At 38.8% G+C, this 17948-nt stretch overlaps 1 protein-coding gene across 3 annotated transcripts in view; it reads left to right on the forward strand.

Annotated features, from left to right (window-relative positions):
• The first annotated feature begins 4857 nt into the window (after window positions 1–4857).
• The window catches only part of ZNF280D (zinc finger protein 280D), a 36001-nt gene continuing 22910 nt past the window's right edge, over window positions 4858–17948 (forward strand). For 2 of the 3 annotated variants that reach the window (XR_003250470.1, XM_026045745.1), the window contains exons 1-4: window positions 4859–4997; window positions 7502–7567; window positions 7663–8033; window positions 13029–13146. Coding sequence is in view for 2 of the 3 variants with exons in the window: in XM_026045745.1 (XP_025901530.1) it covers window positions 4859–4997; window positions 7502–7567; window positions 7663–8033; window positions 13029–13146 (694 nt within the window). In the remaining variant the exon portion in view is untranslated. Of the gene's footprint in view, window positions 4998–7501; window positions 7568–7662; window positions 8034–13028; window positions 13147–17948 lie in introns of all 3 variants that reach the window. The other variant, XM_026045746.1, reaches the window with a different exon arrangement.

Consider the following 17948-nt stretch of genomic DNA (forward strand, 5'->3'; position numbering starts at 1 on the left):
TGAGCTACATTGTGTGTTAAGAATGGTGTTCTCCAGACATTGAAGCTAGGGGATGTGCTTAAGACCTCYTCTAGCAAATAATTTATGTCTGTCCCATCAAAAATAGCAGCAATACTTTATTTAGTAAAGAATTGGCACAACTGACCTTATATTTGATTCCATAATTTAACTCACTGGGCAAATAGTTATGCAAAAGAAAAAACTCACCCATAAGAGAATCATAAACACAAGATGAACCCCACCCTGAACATGTTAGGTGGGGTACTGTGCACTCCAACAGAACCTCTAGTGTCTTAGGTTCCATTGAGCTCAGCAGCACAAACTGCATTAGAAACAGATGTCCATGTTTCATGTTTACTTCCCACACCCTTCTGCTAAGGCTTTACTCTCTCATATGCCTGGCAGTRTAGAGAAACAGGTACTTGTGCTTGGTTATGCTGTAAGAAAAAGATTACTGCACTCTCAGAGGCTTCCCAAAGCTTCAACACCCTACCCCCAGGGCCCACACACAGCACACTCACTGGCTCCACGAGCAACGCCTACCTACAATGGCAGCCACCACAGTAGCACTGCTCTAGATGTTGCACTGCTGAAGAACATCTCAGCTCCAGATGAAACCACAGCTACAGCACCAACTCAGGCTCTGCTCCCTTCTTACAAGGCAGCAGATGGCACGTACTGCAGCCGGGGCGCTATAAGGCCCGGGGAAGCAGGCGTGGCCCGTAACGGTCACCATTTAACGGCCACCACTTAACGGTCACCGTTTAACGGCTGTGGGGTGTGAGGCGCGGCACATGGCGCATGCCCCGCCCCGCGCGCCCAGCCCCGCCCCTCCGGAAAGCGGGCGCCGCCGTGGGGCTGACCCGCGCTTTACCCATCAGGCAGCGCGCCGCCCGCCCGCCGCCCCCGCGCTCGCTCCCTGCCTCCCTCCCTCCCCCGGCGGTGCTCGGGCCGGGCTGGGGCGCCGCGGCCCGGCGATGTGAGGCGGCTCCGCCAGCGCCGCGGCCTCCTCTTCGCGCCTCTCCCCTCCCCTTTCCTGCCCTTCCCTCCCCCGCGGCGGCCTGGGAGGAAGCGCGCGAGGCGCCCGCCCGCCGCCCCTGCAGACGCGCAGCACGGTAAGGCGGCCCCGCCGCGCCCGGGCCTCCCCACGCCCGGGAAACCCGCGCGGCCCGCGGGGGGAGCGTCGCCTGTGAGGCCGGCGCCATCTTGGGTCGGAGCGCGGCCTCGCGGCACCCTTGGCCGCCGCTCCGGAGCGGGAGCCCGGGCCCCGCGGCTCCCTCCGGGAGTGCTGGGGCTGCCCGCGTGGATGGCCCGGGCGCGGCTCGCTCCGCCCTGCGGCCGTGCCGGGGCCCGCGCCCTCCCCGCAGCTGCCGGGCCCGCCGCCTCCCGCTGCGGCCTCGCCCTGACCCCGGCGCTCCCTGGCGCCTCGGGCGGCGGCGAGGCCGCTGCGGGGAAAGCGGCGCCGGGGGCGGCGCGGCCGCCCCGGGACCCCGGCGGCCTCGCGCCGGGCGCGGGTGTGAACTCCTGCCTCGCCGCCTTCGCCAGCGGCGCCCCTGGCGAGGCGGAGCCTGCGCCGGCCGCGGCGCGCGGGGGCTGCTGCCGGCCGCTTTGTGGCCTTCTGCCCTTCAGGGGCGGTTGCCTTATGCTTCGGCTCTTTAAAACTTCAGGGTTCAATTTCTGCTTCATCATCCTCTCTTCGCTGCTGAAACAACCGCAGCGCTGCTGCTAGCTCAGATGGAGCTCAAGGCTGCAACGCTGCCCTTCAGCTAACGTGCCAAGTGTTGGGCTCCTACGTGAAGGGGAGTAATGCGTGAAGTGGGTATGCACCCTACGCTGTGTCACTGCAAGTAACATCACTGGTCACTTGAGGTTGGAAAAAAAGTAGTGTTMAAGTAGTGCGCCACACTGTTACTGCATAGTAACACTGTGGTGGAAAGATGACCCGCTGGTCTGAAAACTTCCTGGTTAGTGGATGCTCTTACTCTTTAAGTGTACTTCCCAACCTCATGCTAGTGTTTCAGCTATTTTTAAATCAACCCGAGGGAGTGCTGTGGTGGAAACATCACTTGACCTTAAGAGTGGAACAGGTGAATTGTATCTGTAGTGGTAAATAAATGCTATTTCACTAACCAGAGGTCCTGCTGCTGCTGTATTTGTCATGACTTTGTRTAAAACTAGTTTCTGCACATCCTCAAAATACACTTTTACAGAACACTTTCCCCTGTTTTCACTACTGCTCTTGTACTCTTGTTATTCATTAATACTTGTGTTCTTTTTGTTGTTTCTGTTAGTGTGAACACTTGTAAGCCTTATCACTAAGGAAGAGGGTATGAATGCAGCTGTCTGAGTAAAAAGTTATCTTTGAACATAATTGCTCTGTTAAAAGGTCCAAATTAGTGTTCTTCTAAGCACAGATTCATTTTCTTTGCCTATCAGTTTTTAGTTCACAAYTTGTCTAATATGTAGCATCAGTAACTGGATTCCATGAACTCATGTTTTACAGGATTTTGGTTATCTGTGCCTTCCTCATGAGCTTTCATATCTAGCCTTAGTTCTTGCTGGGCAGGGATGTAGAAGCATTGGCCTTTTTCTTTTTTCCCCTCCTAACTTACTTTTTGCCTTTTAAGCAGTATCTCTGTGTTCTAGGTAATTWTTTTTTTAACGATATCTTGAAGAATTTGGGCACGATTTTCAGAATTGTGGCTTACTTGCTTTCTTTGTGTATTGGTGCTTTATTGAAATTTTGGATCKCAGACTTGTGGACTGCTTTCAAGAAGAGGTGTGTGTATATATACACGTTTAGGGTTTTCAAGGGAAGTAGGCGTATACATGCATTTCAAACGAAAGTGAAGTCTATTGTCAGTAGGTTTATATTTTTTTGTACTGGAGTCTGTACCTCTGCTGGAAAATATTTGTGAGGGACTGAGGGGTGAGAGGGAGTTTAATGTTGTTGCTGGCATTGAGGCTGACCACTAGCGGGATTCCTGGAATGCATGATCTACTCTTCATCTAGTTAAAAAGCTGAAAACTTGGAAACTATTTGTGCTCTAAAAATGTATGTAGAACACTTCTTTTGCCAGCAAAGACATTCTGAGCAATTCCTGCGTGTCTGTTGTCAACCCTATCCCCTTTCCACAGTTATGATTCCTTAGGCTGCTAATTTTTGAAGCTGTCAGTTATGCTGGGGCAATTGTTTGTAGGCCAAGTTATTTTTAACCCACGTTGGTTCACTTCAGACTCTGATGGAAGGTTGTACTAGCACAGCTTGGGGAGCAGTACTGGAGCACAGGAACTTCTTAGACTGAGTTTGTTGCCAGATTGGTGAAAATACAATATTCATAAGATTGGAGGGTTTTTTAAAGGTGAGATCTGAAATATTAACATTATCTTAAGTAATTTACCTTTCTTACAATATAAATACAATTCTGCGTTGTTGCTGAGAAAAGGCAGATCTGTTTCTCGAATCTTTCTTGCTTTGATATTAGTGCTGATCTGAAAGGATGGGTGGGGAGTGGGAGTCASGTTTAGAGAGTTAAACTGTCAGAGCTCTCATTGTATGTGAATGATTTCTACTCTAGCTTACTTAACCAGCTCGCTTTGTCAGGTAAGTGTTGCATCAGCACAAGAATGAGAGAAGTAGCACTGCCTTTTCCGAGTTCTAAGCAATGGCCTGTTAGTAAGACTAGAATTACTCATCGACTGATCAGATCTTGCTTTGCTAAATCTCTTTGTTTTCTTTTTCTAGAGTAGTCCACTGCTGAATTGAATGTCATCTATTTAACAAAACTACCCATTAGTTTCAAGGATCTCATCTCTTCGCCCAGATTCTTCATCACCCAAATTCTTGATCTTCACCCAAATTATCTTGTTTCTTCTCCCACCCCACACCCTTTACTGAAAAATAGATATATCAAATAAATCAAAATCAAAATAGATAAATCAAATTATGGTGGTTTTGGCTCAAAAACTTTTGAAACTGCCATCATCCTAGTTATCATTGAGATGAGCCAGTGTTTTTATGAAAATACTGATCTTCTGCAAAGTTGCTCTAGTCTCATTGCACATTAGTTTCATTGTAGCATTTAAAAAAATATATATATATAAAATAGTTTCATACTTCCTGTATTGCTCAGAAATGTTTTCAAGATAGTGTTGAAGGAGGTGAATAGAACAGGGAAAGTGTCATTGGTTGTCACATTTTGTTTAAACAACAAAACARACAGAAATAGTTGTGACAAATGTTGCTAATGATATTTTGTTTAATTCCCCAGGACCATGTAATATTTTTTTGTTACTTTTTTCAAACTAGCCTTCCCTCACCACCAGCAGAGGAGGTGATCAGCAAGCATTAGGGACCCAACCTTATCAAAGTCTATACAAAACTTACTTGGTTGAAATCAATCATGGGGATATTACACAGTGGTTTTTAAGAAAATGTTATGGTATGTAAAGTCCTGGCAAAGCTTTATAAAATTTATGGAGTGGTAGTGTAGTATGCTTTTATTTCTATTTATTTCTATTTTTTAATATATGAAGAGAGTTTTACCTAGTGTTTCAATAGCCCGTTTGTACTAGATACATTACATGATATGAAGACCCTACCATGATGAAGCACTTACCTGCTATAGAAGTATGTTTGAAGAGATATTTTTTAGTGTTGTATTTGTTTTACGTGTTGACTGGTGGATTTTAGCAAAAAGAAGTTTAAATGTTGTGGAGATTCTTAGGTTTTCTTTGTTTGTTTACGTTTGTTTACGTTTACCTGTGTAAAACACGAAATAAGTAGGTTGTTCTGTGGAAATGTTATTGTCAAGTGCCGTAATGTGGTTTTATTTCTTTATTACTCTCTAGTCTCGAGATGGCAGAGTTGTTTATGGAATGTGAAGAAGAGGAGCTAGAACCATGGCAAAAGAGAGTGAAAGAAGTGGAGGAGGATGATGATGATGACGAGCCAATTTTTGTTGGGGAAATCTCAAGCTCAAAGCCACCTAGTACATGTAAGATACTCATTTATCCTTTTTAAATTACAGAAGACTTTTTTTTAAGATGGAGAACTTTAGTTTTACTTGAAAATACAAAACTTTTAAATACAAGATTTAAGGAATTCTAAGTTCTAATGTTCCTTATACCTTTGCCATGTATGGAAAATTGATGTTCTTAGGTAATTGTCCTTCTGAAGGCCCAGATTTTGCATGTTTTTCTAACCTTGAAATCTCTAAAGTCAAAACTAGGACAATTGAATACTTTAGCTATAATTACACAGCTCAAGTCCCATATATACAACACTGAAACATGCATTTGTTCTCAGTATAGTTACCACCTAGGTGGATACATGTGTCTCCATACTGGAGTAATGTACATGAATTTAAGTTGTGATGTTGAAGACGCTCAATTTTCTCTACTCCACATTTAAGGTGTTGGTTGACAGTATGAATGACTGGATGTCATTCTGACAATGCCAAGTTCAAGTGCCTTTAGTAAAGGCATAAAGGAAAAGTTATTAATGTGAAAATAGTGGAAGGCTCTCTGTCAAGTAAGATTTGTATTAATGAATTCATCCATCACCTGTAAAATAAAGAGTTTTGTTTCATCAAGCTCTGTAGTTTTCTTCTAATGCAGGCAGTGCAGGGAGTGAGTTAGGTGGTTGTGATATCAGCAGCTGTGTCAGGATTCCATGTGTGTCCTGTACTTGGCTTTGACAGGTAAGTAAAGGAGAAAATTATTTTTGTTACTTAACTTTAGTAATCTTTAAAGCTCCATATGCAGCCATATTGTATTCATTTATTAAGAGTTCTCTGTTTATTGAATGCACAAGACTGCCTACAGAAATTATTAGCTTTCACTTTCTGCCTCATCTCTGCTACACTAGTGTCCATGATTGCAGTAATAATTTTCTGAATGTTTAGAGTTTGCAGTCCAGCTTCTTCAGACARTGTTAGACAAGGCTCTCTACCACACTTTGCTGCACAGACTTTGAAGCTGCTTACCAGCTTTAGTCCTATAGTTCACAGCAGCATGATTTGTTTCTGAGTACTGATTTACTTTGACTCTTCCTGAGATTGCAAGTCTTTCACTAGTTTAAAAATACATGGTGTTAAATATTAAAGTAGTATGGAAGTTGTTAAAATTTATCTGCTTAAATATTTTTAAAATGCTTGTAAAATAGTTTGTCCCCTTCAATACCTGAAAAATACTTGAAAAGAAGTTTYTGCAGAGATATAAACTCCAAGTGAGACTTGGCCCCCCTTCCCTCTCCCCCCAAAAAAACCCACCAGCACTCCTGCTCCTCCATCCTGCTCAAAATAAATAACTTACTATTTTTATGACAAGTCCAGTGGCCTGTCGATTGCTGTTGGTCATGTTAAGAACAGGTAATGGAATATACAAAGATAAATGGGGTTAGGCATAAATTGGAGCAACAAATATGCCAAGTTTTCATGCATTCATTGTAGCTTCAAAATGTTTTGTTTATTTTAATTATATGCATTTCAAGTGAAAACTATCTTTCTAATATAATTCACCAGCTTTTAAGAACTTCTGCAAAATATTCAGGCTTACAGTGCATGCATCAGTGCTGTCCATATTCAGTCCTTACATGAGTCAGTTATACCATAACTTTCTTCTCTGCCTTTCCTTTTCTCTTTAATCTCCTACTTGACTATCAAAAACATCTGTTGAAGGATGACATCAGTTCTTCTCTGGCAGTAGTCAAGATGACTATTCCATTCTGTAGAATCATCACTGCTGGTAGCAGGCAAGCCGCAGCTTGGCTTTATCACTCTTATTTGTTACTTAAGAATTTCTGATCAGATGACAAAGGGAGGCTTTCATGTAGCCTCTTGTAACTTTCTTGAGAAAATTTCTAGGTTTTCTGTGAAATAGGTTTTTTTAACATTGAGCAATCTTTAACTGTCTTTTGACAATGCAATTACCATTTCTGTGCAGCCTGGTGTGGAAAATTGAAGGAAAAATAAAGAATCCCCAAATTGTGCGGACTGACAGTGTCATGTTCACTTAAGCGTCTYTTCTTTCCATACTGGAGGATTAGTTTGACTGGGATAAGACGTAAATAATGCTTTGTTCACTTTATGTAGTTTCATCCATTTACCAGTCATTTACCTTCTTCACAACCATATGTAGCTGTAAGCTGTCTCTGTTTAAAAACAACATGTCAACTTTCTTACAGTTCGGTGCAGTTTTACCTAGGACACAACAAACACTTTGAGGAACTAGAAAAGACCATATGATTTCTGTAATGAATCTGTAATGAAGTCTGTAGAAACTAAGGCTCTTTGGTGAATTCATTTACTTAGCGGGGAGGAGAGGGAAACAATATATCTTAATTTGTGCAACTGATGTTTTGCCAGGTATTTATTTTAGAAATAATTTTTTAGTATATGTCAAGTCCTAATTGGATTAATTTGTGGATATAAATGGTGCTTTTAATTTGCAAARCAATAAAGCAATTATCTGCAATTAAGACAAATATAACTTTTGACAGATATATTGAACAGAGTCAACCTCGGCTCATCACGAAGGGGGATACAGAATGGTGCAACCAGTAGAGGTACTATGTTGTTCTAATATGGTAATTAAAAAAAACTTATGAAAACATCTGATTGCAATACTATATAAAAATAATTTTGGAATCCTTTGTAACAGGTACTGTTACTACRTTCAAGCCTGACAGTCACCATTATGCAACACCTGCATCCAGCCCCAGTGCCATGCCTGTTTCATCAGTTTTTCAGGCTGTATCTAGACCTACAACTAGCTCTGCAGCAGTTCAACCCTTGTCTAGAGCAGTGAACGTCTCAGGAACTTCACAGACATTGCAGAGGCCAATTGCTGGATGTTTATCAGCGCAGCAGATGTCCCGGTCAAATTCTGGAATATCGCAATCTGTCAGCAGACCTGTAACCATTCCAGTGACAACCCAGCCAGTATCAAGAAATATTGCCATTCCTGTAGTGGCTCAGCCCATACCAAGGCCAGTGACTACTGTAGCAGCACAGCCTGGAATATTAGATCAGGTAAACTCTTATTCCCTTCATCGGTTACAATACTTAGTAGCTATTACTTTTGAATAAATTAATGAAGAACATACTGACTGACTTAGTTTAGACTCTAGTCTAGAGTATAAATTAGTTTTACAGAAACTGTGGGAGTTCTAGGACCATAAACTTGCACTGAATTAAAAATATATTTGAAAATACTTATATATTTATACTAGTTCTAAAATATGTCACAGATTCGAAGAAGATGACTTTGTTTAGCATCAGGAATTATATATTAATTGCAAATTGTAGACATAAGAGAAATTCTAATAAAATTCTCCAGAAGCATTGAAGTCTTTGTTTTGCTTAGGAGCAGATAAAGTTTTACAGATTTTTCTGCTCAAAAACAGATGCTCTGTATTGAATTATTTGATTTTAATATGATTTGCATTTTGCCTTATAAGTAACTTTTCATTTTTTCCATCTGACTTTTACAGTGACTTTCGTGTGTGTGTGGGTTTTGTTTTGTTTTTGCCTTAGGGAATGTTATRATGGTAGCTACCTAGGTATTTTTGGTTTTTTTTATTTGCTTGGCAGTTGCAATGAAACAGGTAAGGAGAGATTAAAACTTGCAGGGTCAGTAGATTTAACACCTCTATAGCATATTTACCTTCCTTGGAAGGTCCAAAAGAAATATGCATGTAAATCATGTATCCGTATATGTTCCTGGAGATCCAGCAAATCAGAATTGTAACTTTCAGCTAAAATACAGCATTTCTTGCCTTTGCTGTGGTTATTTTAGAGAAAGAAAGAATGTGAAGATAAAAATTTCACTTGTATGAATTAGAAGTGTCTATGGACTGCAAAGTTGAATCACTGGCAGATTCATCAGGAAGCCATCATACTTTTCAGTTTTGGATCTTTAACAGTTAAGTGACTTAGAGAAATTTGGGATATATCTGGTAAAGTGGGTTGGCTACATCAATCTATTGTATTTAAAAGGCCTAGAATAATGCTGTAGTCACAATGCTAGACATCACTAGGATATTCAGACTGTCTGGTGAGTCCTCTTGTAATCTGTTGTTATAAAATAGGCCAAATAATAGGTAAAGGCCTGCTACACTACACAGTGTGTATGAGTGTTTCAAGTCTGAATTTTTATCTCTAAGTTTTTACTTTTTAGTATGTTTTATTAAATCCTTGATGTTAAAGGGAGATCCTCCAAATGAATGTTAGRATGTCTTGCAGAGTCTTTGCTGCAGAGATACCCCTCCTTATTCCTGCTTTGCTTCTGTTGTGTGTACATCCTGTTTTTGTTGGGATAGATCAAGCTGTTAGTGGCATTTTCAGTGATCACTTAGGGAAAAATTAGAATAATTAAACTTTCTGGGAAAGCTCAGCTGCCTTAAGTCTGTGTGCTGCATGGAACTCATCAAGACAGTAATTTTTCTTGAAAGGTTAAGGACAGTAAGAACTACTGCTGATTTTTGAGACTTTCTAATTCATTAAGTTTACCTGCATCAAGAAAGTCACAGATGAGACTTAAGTTTTACAGGTGTTTTGTTTTGGTGTTTTTTTTTCTCTTTGAGCTTGTGGGCTGTTCTTTTTCCTGTTTGGCTGAGTGGGGCTGTTTGAAGTTGCATGCTGAAATATATATGACTATCAAGATGCATAGCCTTTCTTTTTTTGAAAAAAATAAATCTTTTAATCACTTTACAGTTCTGTGTCGCTTTAGCTTTATTCCAGGTTACACCAACTAGCGTCCTTTTCTGGGAGTTCTACTGCAGCCATGTTCTGTGGCCTCTCTAAAACTTTCACAATTGGAATTATCTCATACTACACATTTTCTTTACAGTGTTAACATATTGATGTGGCTTTCATGAGCTTTTCATTTTTTGAATTCTCTTGAATATGGGCTTTAGATTTCATTCTTGACAGAATCAAGAAGACTTGATTTCATTTAGGAGAATTTTTGGTGTTTCTTTGTTAAAATAGACTTAAATCTTTCATTCCTTCATCTGAGCCTTTTGTGATTCAGAATCATGTTTCTGATTTTGTTCTTATTGTGGTGGTGTTGTATTGTTTCTACCACTTGCTTCTGGATTGCGTCTATAGGATGTTTGCTCCATCCCTGGGGTGTGTGTGTGTGTATGTGTGTGGTGTTTTTTCTCCAAACCAGGAAAAGGATAGTTCAGCTTCTTGGACTGAGTTCTGTGCATATGGGATTTTTAAAATCATTTTTGATGTTACCTCATTTACTCTTTCAGTGTTGTGTACTAGCTSTTTGTTGGTTCACTTTCTGGCTTTAGAACTCCTTAAACTTTTGTTTGTTTTTCCCCCTTACACTGCTGTTTTGTATCAGTATTTTTTTGCTATAACCTTTGTCACATGTTTTATTTTGTATGCTTTTGTTTCTTCCCAACCTAATTGTTCTCAATGGCAAAGGCTTAAAATCAGGTTTTCAGAGAAATCTAGAGATGTTTGATATCCCTTCAAACTTGCCCGGGTTGAAACTTGATTTTAAAATTAATTTTTTGTGATGTAATSATCACAGAATCACAGAGTTGCTGAGGTTGGAAGGGATTTTTGAGGATCATCTAGTCCATCCTATTCAAACCAGGTTGCCTAGAGCAGCTGCCTGTGAAACATTGGCTAAATACTATGCAAGGGTCCTTTGTTACTCTAATGTTCTGTGAGTGAACACTCCTTGTATTCTTGTTACAGTGGGTTGCGGTTTAGGAATATTTTTTAATCCTACTATGCCAAAGTTTTCTGGGAACTGATTTCTTTGGATCACCAGCCTGGTTGAAAAGGATGTTTTCTCTGTTTCATAATGTGTATGTCTGTAGTTTCTCTTGTTGATGTTTTGAATTCCAGTTTTACCTGTGAAATACACCTTGTCTATCATAGCCTGGATTGACTGACCTGCTATAAAAGTCTAGTTTTTGTGTGCTTATTACAGGTTCTGATTAGCTCAGTTCCAAAACCTGAGCTGAATTTGGCTTCAGTGGTTCTGTATATGAGTCCTTATTTACTCAGAGCAACTGCTGTTGTATGCAGTAGCATAGGACTATCCTTTTATTTACGCATTCAGTCTCAGAGAAAATATTTTCTGTACCTCGTTACTCAGAACACTCCCCAGTAGTTGTCTTCCCTGTCTGTCCAAATCTTAACCTTACTTGCTGAAAGTGGGCATGCTTCAGCAGCCAGTTCTATATACCTGTTTAAGGAGGGCCTACATCCCGTGCTGTGCATTGTCCTAGTTCCACTGTGGGTGGGTGTAAGTGGGTGTAAACCACTGATGACCACTTTAGTTTCCACAATTGGAAAACCTAAGGTGCTCAGCATTAGYCTAGTAGGAACAAAGAAATAGTTGACTATTAGTAATGTTTTTCATATTATCTTTATTTCCTCACCTGCACTTGAACRTTTCTGTTTAATTTGGTGAGTCTGGATTAGGTCAGTCACCAGAGGAAAGAGTGGTTAAGGTCCTTCAACATTGTAAGGCCCTACAGGGTGTCCATTGAAGAGATTCATGACAAAAGGGAAATGGGAAGAGGCATCTTAACTTGCTCATTTTTTTTCTAACACTGAGTCATAGATTATTACAACTGTATTTGTTTTGTGTACATTTTAGACTTTTTTTCCAGCAAGGTCAATCAACATAGTGGTTAAAAAATAGTGATTTTCTTGGCAATATTTTCAAATAAGTTGGTGAAATTATTAATGGGAAAGAAATTGCAAGAACCTTTTGCTGTAAAGATCATTTTGTCTCAGTGACATATGAATGACAAAGTACATGTTTTTGAGTGACACTTTTCTAAGAAAGTTGAGTTACTTTTATCTAGCTTTTTATTTCACAATATAGCTTGAGGAGGAAAAATAATTAAGCTATTTTGCAGTATAAAAATCATGTGCCAACACTTTGTATATCATACCTTAATTTTAAAAATAGCACAYAGCTCTCATAATGTTTTTCTCAGCTCACTATTGCTGCTGGTGATGATATTTCATGTTCCAGATTGTTTTTGTTAGAAGGGATGGCCTCTTAAAATGTGAGCAGAATCTTGGAAAGCATTTCTCTTACTTCATGCCCCTTCTTCAGATATCTGTAAAGAGAATCAATTTCAACTTTTTCTTCTTTCTTTCTCCAAGTATGACCTACTGAATGATCAATGAAAGGGTGTGGTTCTAAGAAATGAGTATTGTAGCCAAGAAACACAGACTCTTTCACTTTTGTCTTTCGTTTACAAGCAGTACTAGAAGGGCAAATTGAAAATAAACAAGTTAGCTGTCCTTGAAGATGCTTGAAGCATAACCTAACAGACTTGGAGTATCTTGAGCTGACTGAAGTTAGCTGTACCTTAAAAAGGGAATTGGACCATATAATTTCCAGAGGTCCTTTCTAAATTATTCTAGGATTCTAAGCTAAAGGGCAAAAAATTATGACATCATAAATGTGAGTGACATTCCCAGTCAATGTACTATTAAATGTTTGACCACTTTAAAGAATTTGATTGGTCTAGTTCCATAGTTCCTTTGAGAAGCTTSTGTTTGCTGCAAGTTTATGCTATTTTTGTTTAGAGTTTTGCCTTCTCGTTCTTGAAAATAGTTAACTGTTGCACAATGGGTGAGTGAGTGCCTGAGAATAGGTTGAGGGAAGAAAGTATTAGTAGTTTTTGAAAAACAAGCCGCGTGTAGTTTGAAGAAGCATCATTGTTTTGAACAGAAACAAAATCAGTGGTTCAAGCGAGTTTAATATTTCATAAATGAACTTTCTCAAGTCTTGTGCCTGTTCTTACTCTTCTGACGTACAGCTGTGACTAAATTAACAACCATTGATAAGAATTACAAACTTAAATTGTTGAAAGAAACTATATATTTGGGGGAGACTATCTCTTGATCTATAGAGAAGTACTTGTGAGTACTTTTAAGCAAGCGTATAATGTTTTAAAAATAAACCCTTTGAAGCCTACAAATAAGAAATGTTAAACCTCAAATCTCTTTTCCCTCTTGAAAATATTTTATTAGGATTATATTATGGATTCTCCACCAGCTGCACCAGATAATACATCTGGTATACTGTTTGGTGTGAGACAGAACTCGGGAGTTCCACAGTACGAGACTGGGCCAGCAGTGAATGTAACAGGTGGGTATAACTATAGTAGTTGAATTTGATAAGAGAAAGAATCAGTGTAATGCCATTTAACTGTAGTGCAGATCTTTGGGTTATAATTTTAAATAGGATCTCTAGAACATAGTATAACTACTTCCCCACACRTACTGTACCTAACTGCTTAATATTTAAGAAAATAAACTTTAGAGCTTAAACTTTGTCAGACTTGGCTCTTCAGCATGTTAGATTGACTAATATCAGCAGATATCTTACCRTAATGTTTACTTTGGAAGAAATGTTGTCAAATCCTCTGTGACTCTTTTGAGAAACAAAGGCTTGTTTTCAGTATAATCAGTACTCTGGTACATCCCCAATGAATGGGAATGCCTGTTGGTAAGGGAATGGYACCAGAAGAGCTTCCTGAGTCTRCACATTGGGTTCCCTGTGGTGATCATCATGGTTTCCTGACTGCTGTGTAGATAGCAGTTAGAGTAGATGGGATTGAAAGGATCCTGTCTGAGAAAGAGGGAAATATTACTGTTATTTAATGGCCGTTGAAATATTTTTTGTTGTTCTTTTGTTTGTTTTCTGATTAGGTAGATTGGACTTCAGCAGATAGTATTTAGCCTGCTTAAAAATGCAAAAATGGAAAAAAAAAATCCTAGTCATAGTGGATGAAGAAGATTGAATATACTGCATGCTTTGAATCTTAAACAGGTTATAACTTGAAACTTCCTGTGTCTTTAGTAGAGTGTAATCCTTCACAGAAAAGTGACTAGAATCATGTCATTATTCTTACTCTTCTGTGAGGTAGCAGGCCCTACTAACACGTTATGTAAATAAAATAATCACTAATCTCTTCTCTTCTTGATGTGATTATTTCAAGTCTAAAGTTCAGGCAGTCAAGTTCATGAAGGGTTGGTCATATATGTCCAACTATTTTGTGATCTAAATACTATCTTATTTGACTAAATAGCTTTTTGAGAAGTAAATAAGGGTTTGATTTATTGCAGATGGCCAGACCTAGTTCTTCAAAGCACAGGTATTTAGTTATTTTAAGTTAGAGGAGCTAATATTAGAACTCTTATTCTAAAAGTGAACTTATATTAGACTCCTGTCCTTCTCCACATAAACACACTTCCCCAAAATTTGAAAGAATCAAGGTTTGTAATTGCAGGTGTCTTAAGTATGCTCTACTTGGCCTCTCTCATGTCAGTAAGGTAGCTATTGGATTTGGGAATTGGGAAAAAAAAAATTTAAAATTAAAGGTTGAAACAGAAGTGTCTTATAGTCTCCTGAAGCAGAAGTCAGATGCTGTTTCATTTCAGAGCAGTAAGTATCTGCATGACTTGACTTGCATGGTTATGTTGTGTGAGTCATTTATGCTCAGGTGGTTTGTATGTTCCAATAGCTACTTGCTGATGGTAGCGTTACACTTAGAACTCCCATGCAGCACCTGAGCACAAGGTGCAGTGGAATATGCTCCTTAAAGCCGAATCATTTGGGGAACTGGATTACAATACTCTGTAGGACAAATTAGCTTCTGCGTTTGAAGTCACTTAAAAAAATATTAATGCCTCACCGCATGAGTCTTCATGTCTGGACATTTCCTTAGATCTAAGAACTAGGGAAATGATGGGCATTAGCCAACCATTTTGTTAGATTCTTAAATGTCAGTAAGAAGTTAAACGTCAGTAACTCCAATTTTGTGGGTGCTCAGGTTTTATGGTTACTGGAGGATGTATGTGAAATTCCTGTGTGCTTTCTGAGAATATTTTAGGGTTGTTCTCCCACAAACTTCAGCAAGTTGGAAGAAGCAGGTAGTACTATAACTATCAGAAGAACTCTGTGCTGTTCAGAAGTTAACATAATGTATATATGCATTCATATCACTGGGATATATATAGCACAAGAGGCCTGAGAAGTTTTGATGTTCAGATTGCTATCTTCCTGATTTTATGTGACTGTTAACAGAGTACATTTACTACGTCCTTTCTCAGTTACTTTCTAATGTTTTTTGCCATCATTTCAAAATTACCCCTAATAGCCACGGATGCACATAATGCAATGAAGGGCTTTACAGTAGTGTTGTAATATGTGACGTTTCAGGCAAGGTGATGATGTATCCAGTGTACTTTGACTTCAAGTGATGTTAAAGTTGCTCGCAAAGGTTTAACCTATAAGACTAAAATGTCTTTCATCCCAAGGCACATTTTTCCAGGTCTTTTAACAGATCTTTCTGCTTACCAATTGAAAAATTATTTTTTAGCAGAAAGTGTTCAACTCAACTCAATATTTGAAAATGTAAGAACAAGAATTTGTATAATTGAACCATGTGTTGTAAATGGAAATAGTTTCTGTGTTGAGGTATTTGTTATTTAAAAGGAAATCAAATGAAAAATTCTTGCATTTACAATGGACTGATTTGACCCTGTTAAGCTTTTTCATTAATAATACATAATTCCCCCCTGAAAAATGCAGACATATGTATGATAACTTTTGTCCTTACCTGCGATGTAGAAATGTTGTACACCAACTAGATATTAAGTGATACCTGAAATTACTTTCATTTTTCTTCAGAACATGCATTCAAATGCTGTTTTTATGAGGAAGCAACAGAATTTAAATGCAAATGTGTTTATGCTGTCCTACTATCAGGATAACTCTTCTGAAAGAGCAAACTTGTTAGAAAAAAACAATATATACTATGAGTTGGTGGCCTAAAGACCAAATAGCCTTAGCGACCCAGATTGTTAGTCATATCAACTGTATGAAGTATTTGCTAATGAAAAGCAAGTATAAATATAACTAACTCATATATCTAACAGTGTTTTAGCCTGTCACCTAACTTTATTTACTAGTAACTAACTAAAAACACTAGGCAGCAATATTACCTATGAATAAACTTATCTATTTAAACTTTTTACCTCGACAATTAACACATTCACAACTATGTGCAGACTGAATGAGAAATGTCAGCTTAATATGTTCAGTTTTGTCAAAAAAGCTGTGGGTTTTACTGAAAAGTATGCTACAAAGGAGAGCTTTGGGCTTGCTATATTTAATGAGTGAGAGTTAATTGTATATATACATATGTATATGTATATAATTGTATACATATGTGTATATATAAGCCGTACTGTGTTTCTTTACCTCTGTGGACTGAAAGGTGGGAGACCCCATATCCAGCCTCTTTGATAGGCTAGAGGGGTCCCTGGATGAACACAACCATGGGGCATGTGGCCTTTGCCTTTGATTTTGGTGTGTCCATTCTAAGAGAACTACGAGTACTTGTGTGGCACAAGTCACCTCTCATTGTTGGTGAGACTTTTGCAGCTGAGACTAATGCAATTAAGTTCTTTACTCTCAAGAAAGCTGTTGACCAGGTAGGTGGTTGGGGGAGAGTTTAGAAGGATGTCCTTAGTTCAGATCTTTCTGTCTGGAAATAATTTCCCAAGACTCCTTATATAGTTTATCCTGGCCTTGTTGTTTTTATCTGTGATTATTAGAAGTTCACAAGGCTTGTGTTGGCATTTAAGACTTACTGACATGCAGCTCTACTCTCTAAGGTTTACTTGAAGATTGGGAGTTAATAATTCTGCTTTTTATTATGCATTAGAATAAAAAGTTATATGCAGGAATCTGTATAACTTTACAAATTAAAATGGCCAATAGTTTTGTTTATTTAGACTTAAGACCCCGATTTTTTAGCTGTATGTGATCCTATAAAACAGCAGTTACCTTGTTTAGAAGCTGTGAATATACAGACATGCAAAAAACACCCCGTCACTTAGAGTTCAGACTATGTATCAAGGAATTGACTAGATAGTTGATGCTTTAAAAAACAACTAAAAAAAAAGTTGTAAGAATTCCGAGACTGCAGAATTTATCAACTGCTCTGAGATAACAGGGAAAAAAATTAGGAATGGTGACACAGGAGCAGGAGCCCGGAGTGGGCTCCTTGGTGATACGCAGAAGTTAACTGGACAAGGTCTTGAGTATCCTGATGAACTTGGACCTGCTTTGAGTGGGAAGTTAGGAACATACCCACAAGCCCCTTATTCTGCGATTCTGCTCCTGCAATAAATACTGCAAAGTATATTTTAGTATGTTTTGTTGTACTTTTTGAGGTTCAGGAGGCTCTGAACGTATTTCTTCCTTTACAGGAGAGAGAGTCTCCTGGACATTTCCAACCACACTGCCAGGCATAGTATTGAAATAAGCTAAATGTACACTGTTGACTTCCCTTTTTAGAATCATATAGGTTTGGTGGGGATTTTTTGTTTTACCTTTTTTTTCCTACGTTTCTTGTCTGCAGCTCTTCTCCCACTAGGCTCTGTCTTAGCAAGCAGAAAGCATGTACACAAGATAGCCAGAATGTTAAATTCAGTAACAAAGGAATCGATGATATTCACTGAGAACTTGATAATTTTTTTTTACTTTTTCTAAGTTGTCCCAATGTTAACATTTAAATCTGTCATAGAATCCATCACCGAAACATCACAGAACATTAGATTTTGCTGCAGAACCTGTTTTCTTCAAACTTAGCTTTCCCTTAACTTGTTAAAATGTTTTACAAACTGTGTTAGTAAAGACTTGAGTACTGTTGTGAGATATGTCTTTTTGCATGGTCATCCACTCATGTGAGAGGCTTTTTGCTTTGATTGCCCTTCTTGGCAATAATGTTTTCCTTAAGGAAAAATGCCATTTGATCTGTGTCTACCTCATGGACTACAGAATTTTTTTATGACAAAATTTGAGATTGTAACATGGTCATCTTTTCACTCATATGGTTATTTATTCACTTATTACAAAGCAGTTTTATATATTTCTGT

Source organism: Nothoprocta perdicaria, unplaced genomic scaffold (assembly GCF_003342845.1).
Source record: "Nothoprocta perdicaria isolate Ctin4 unplaced genomic scaffold, notPer1 scaffold_41, whole genome shotgun sequence".
In the NCBI taxonomy this organism is placed as follows: domain Eukaryota; kingdom Metazoa; phylum Chordata; class Aves; order Tinamiformes; family Tinamidae; genus Nothoprocta; species Nothoprocta perdicaria.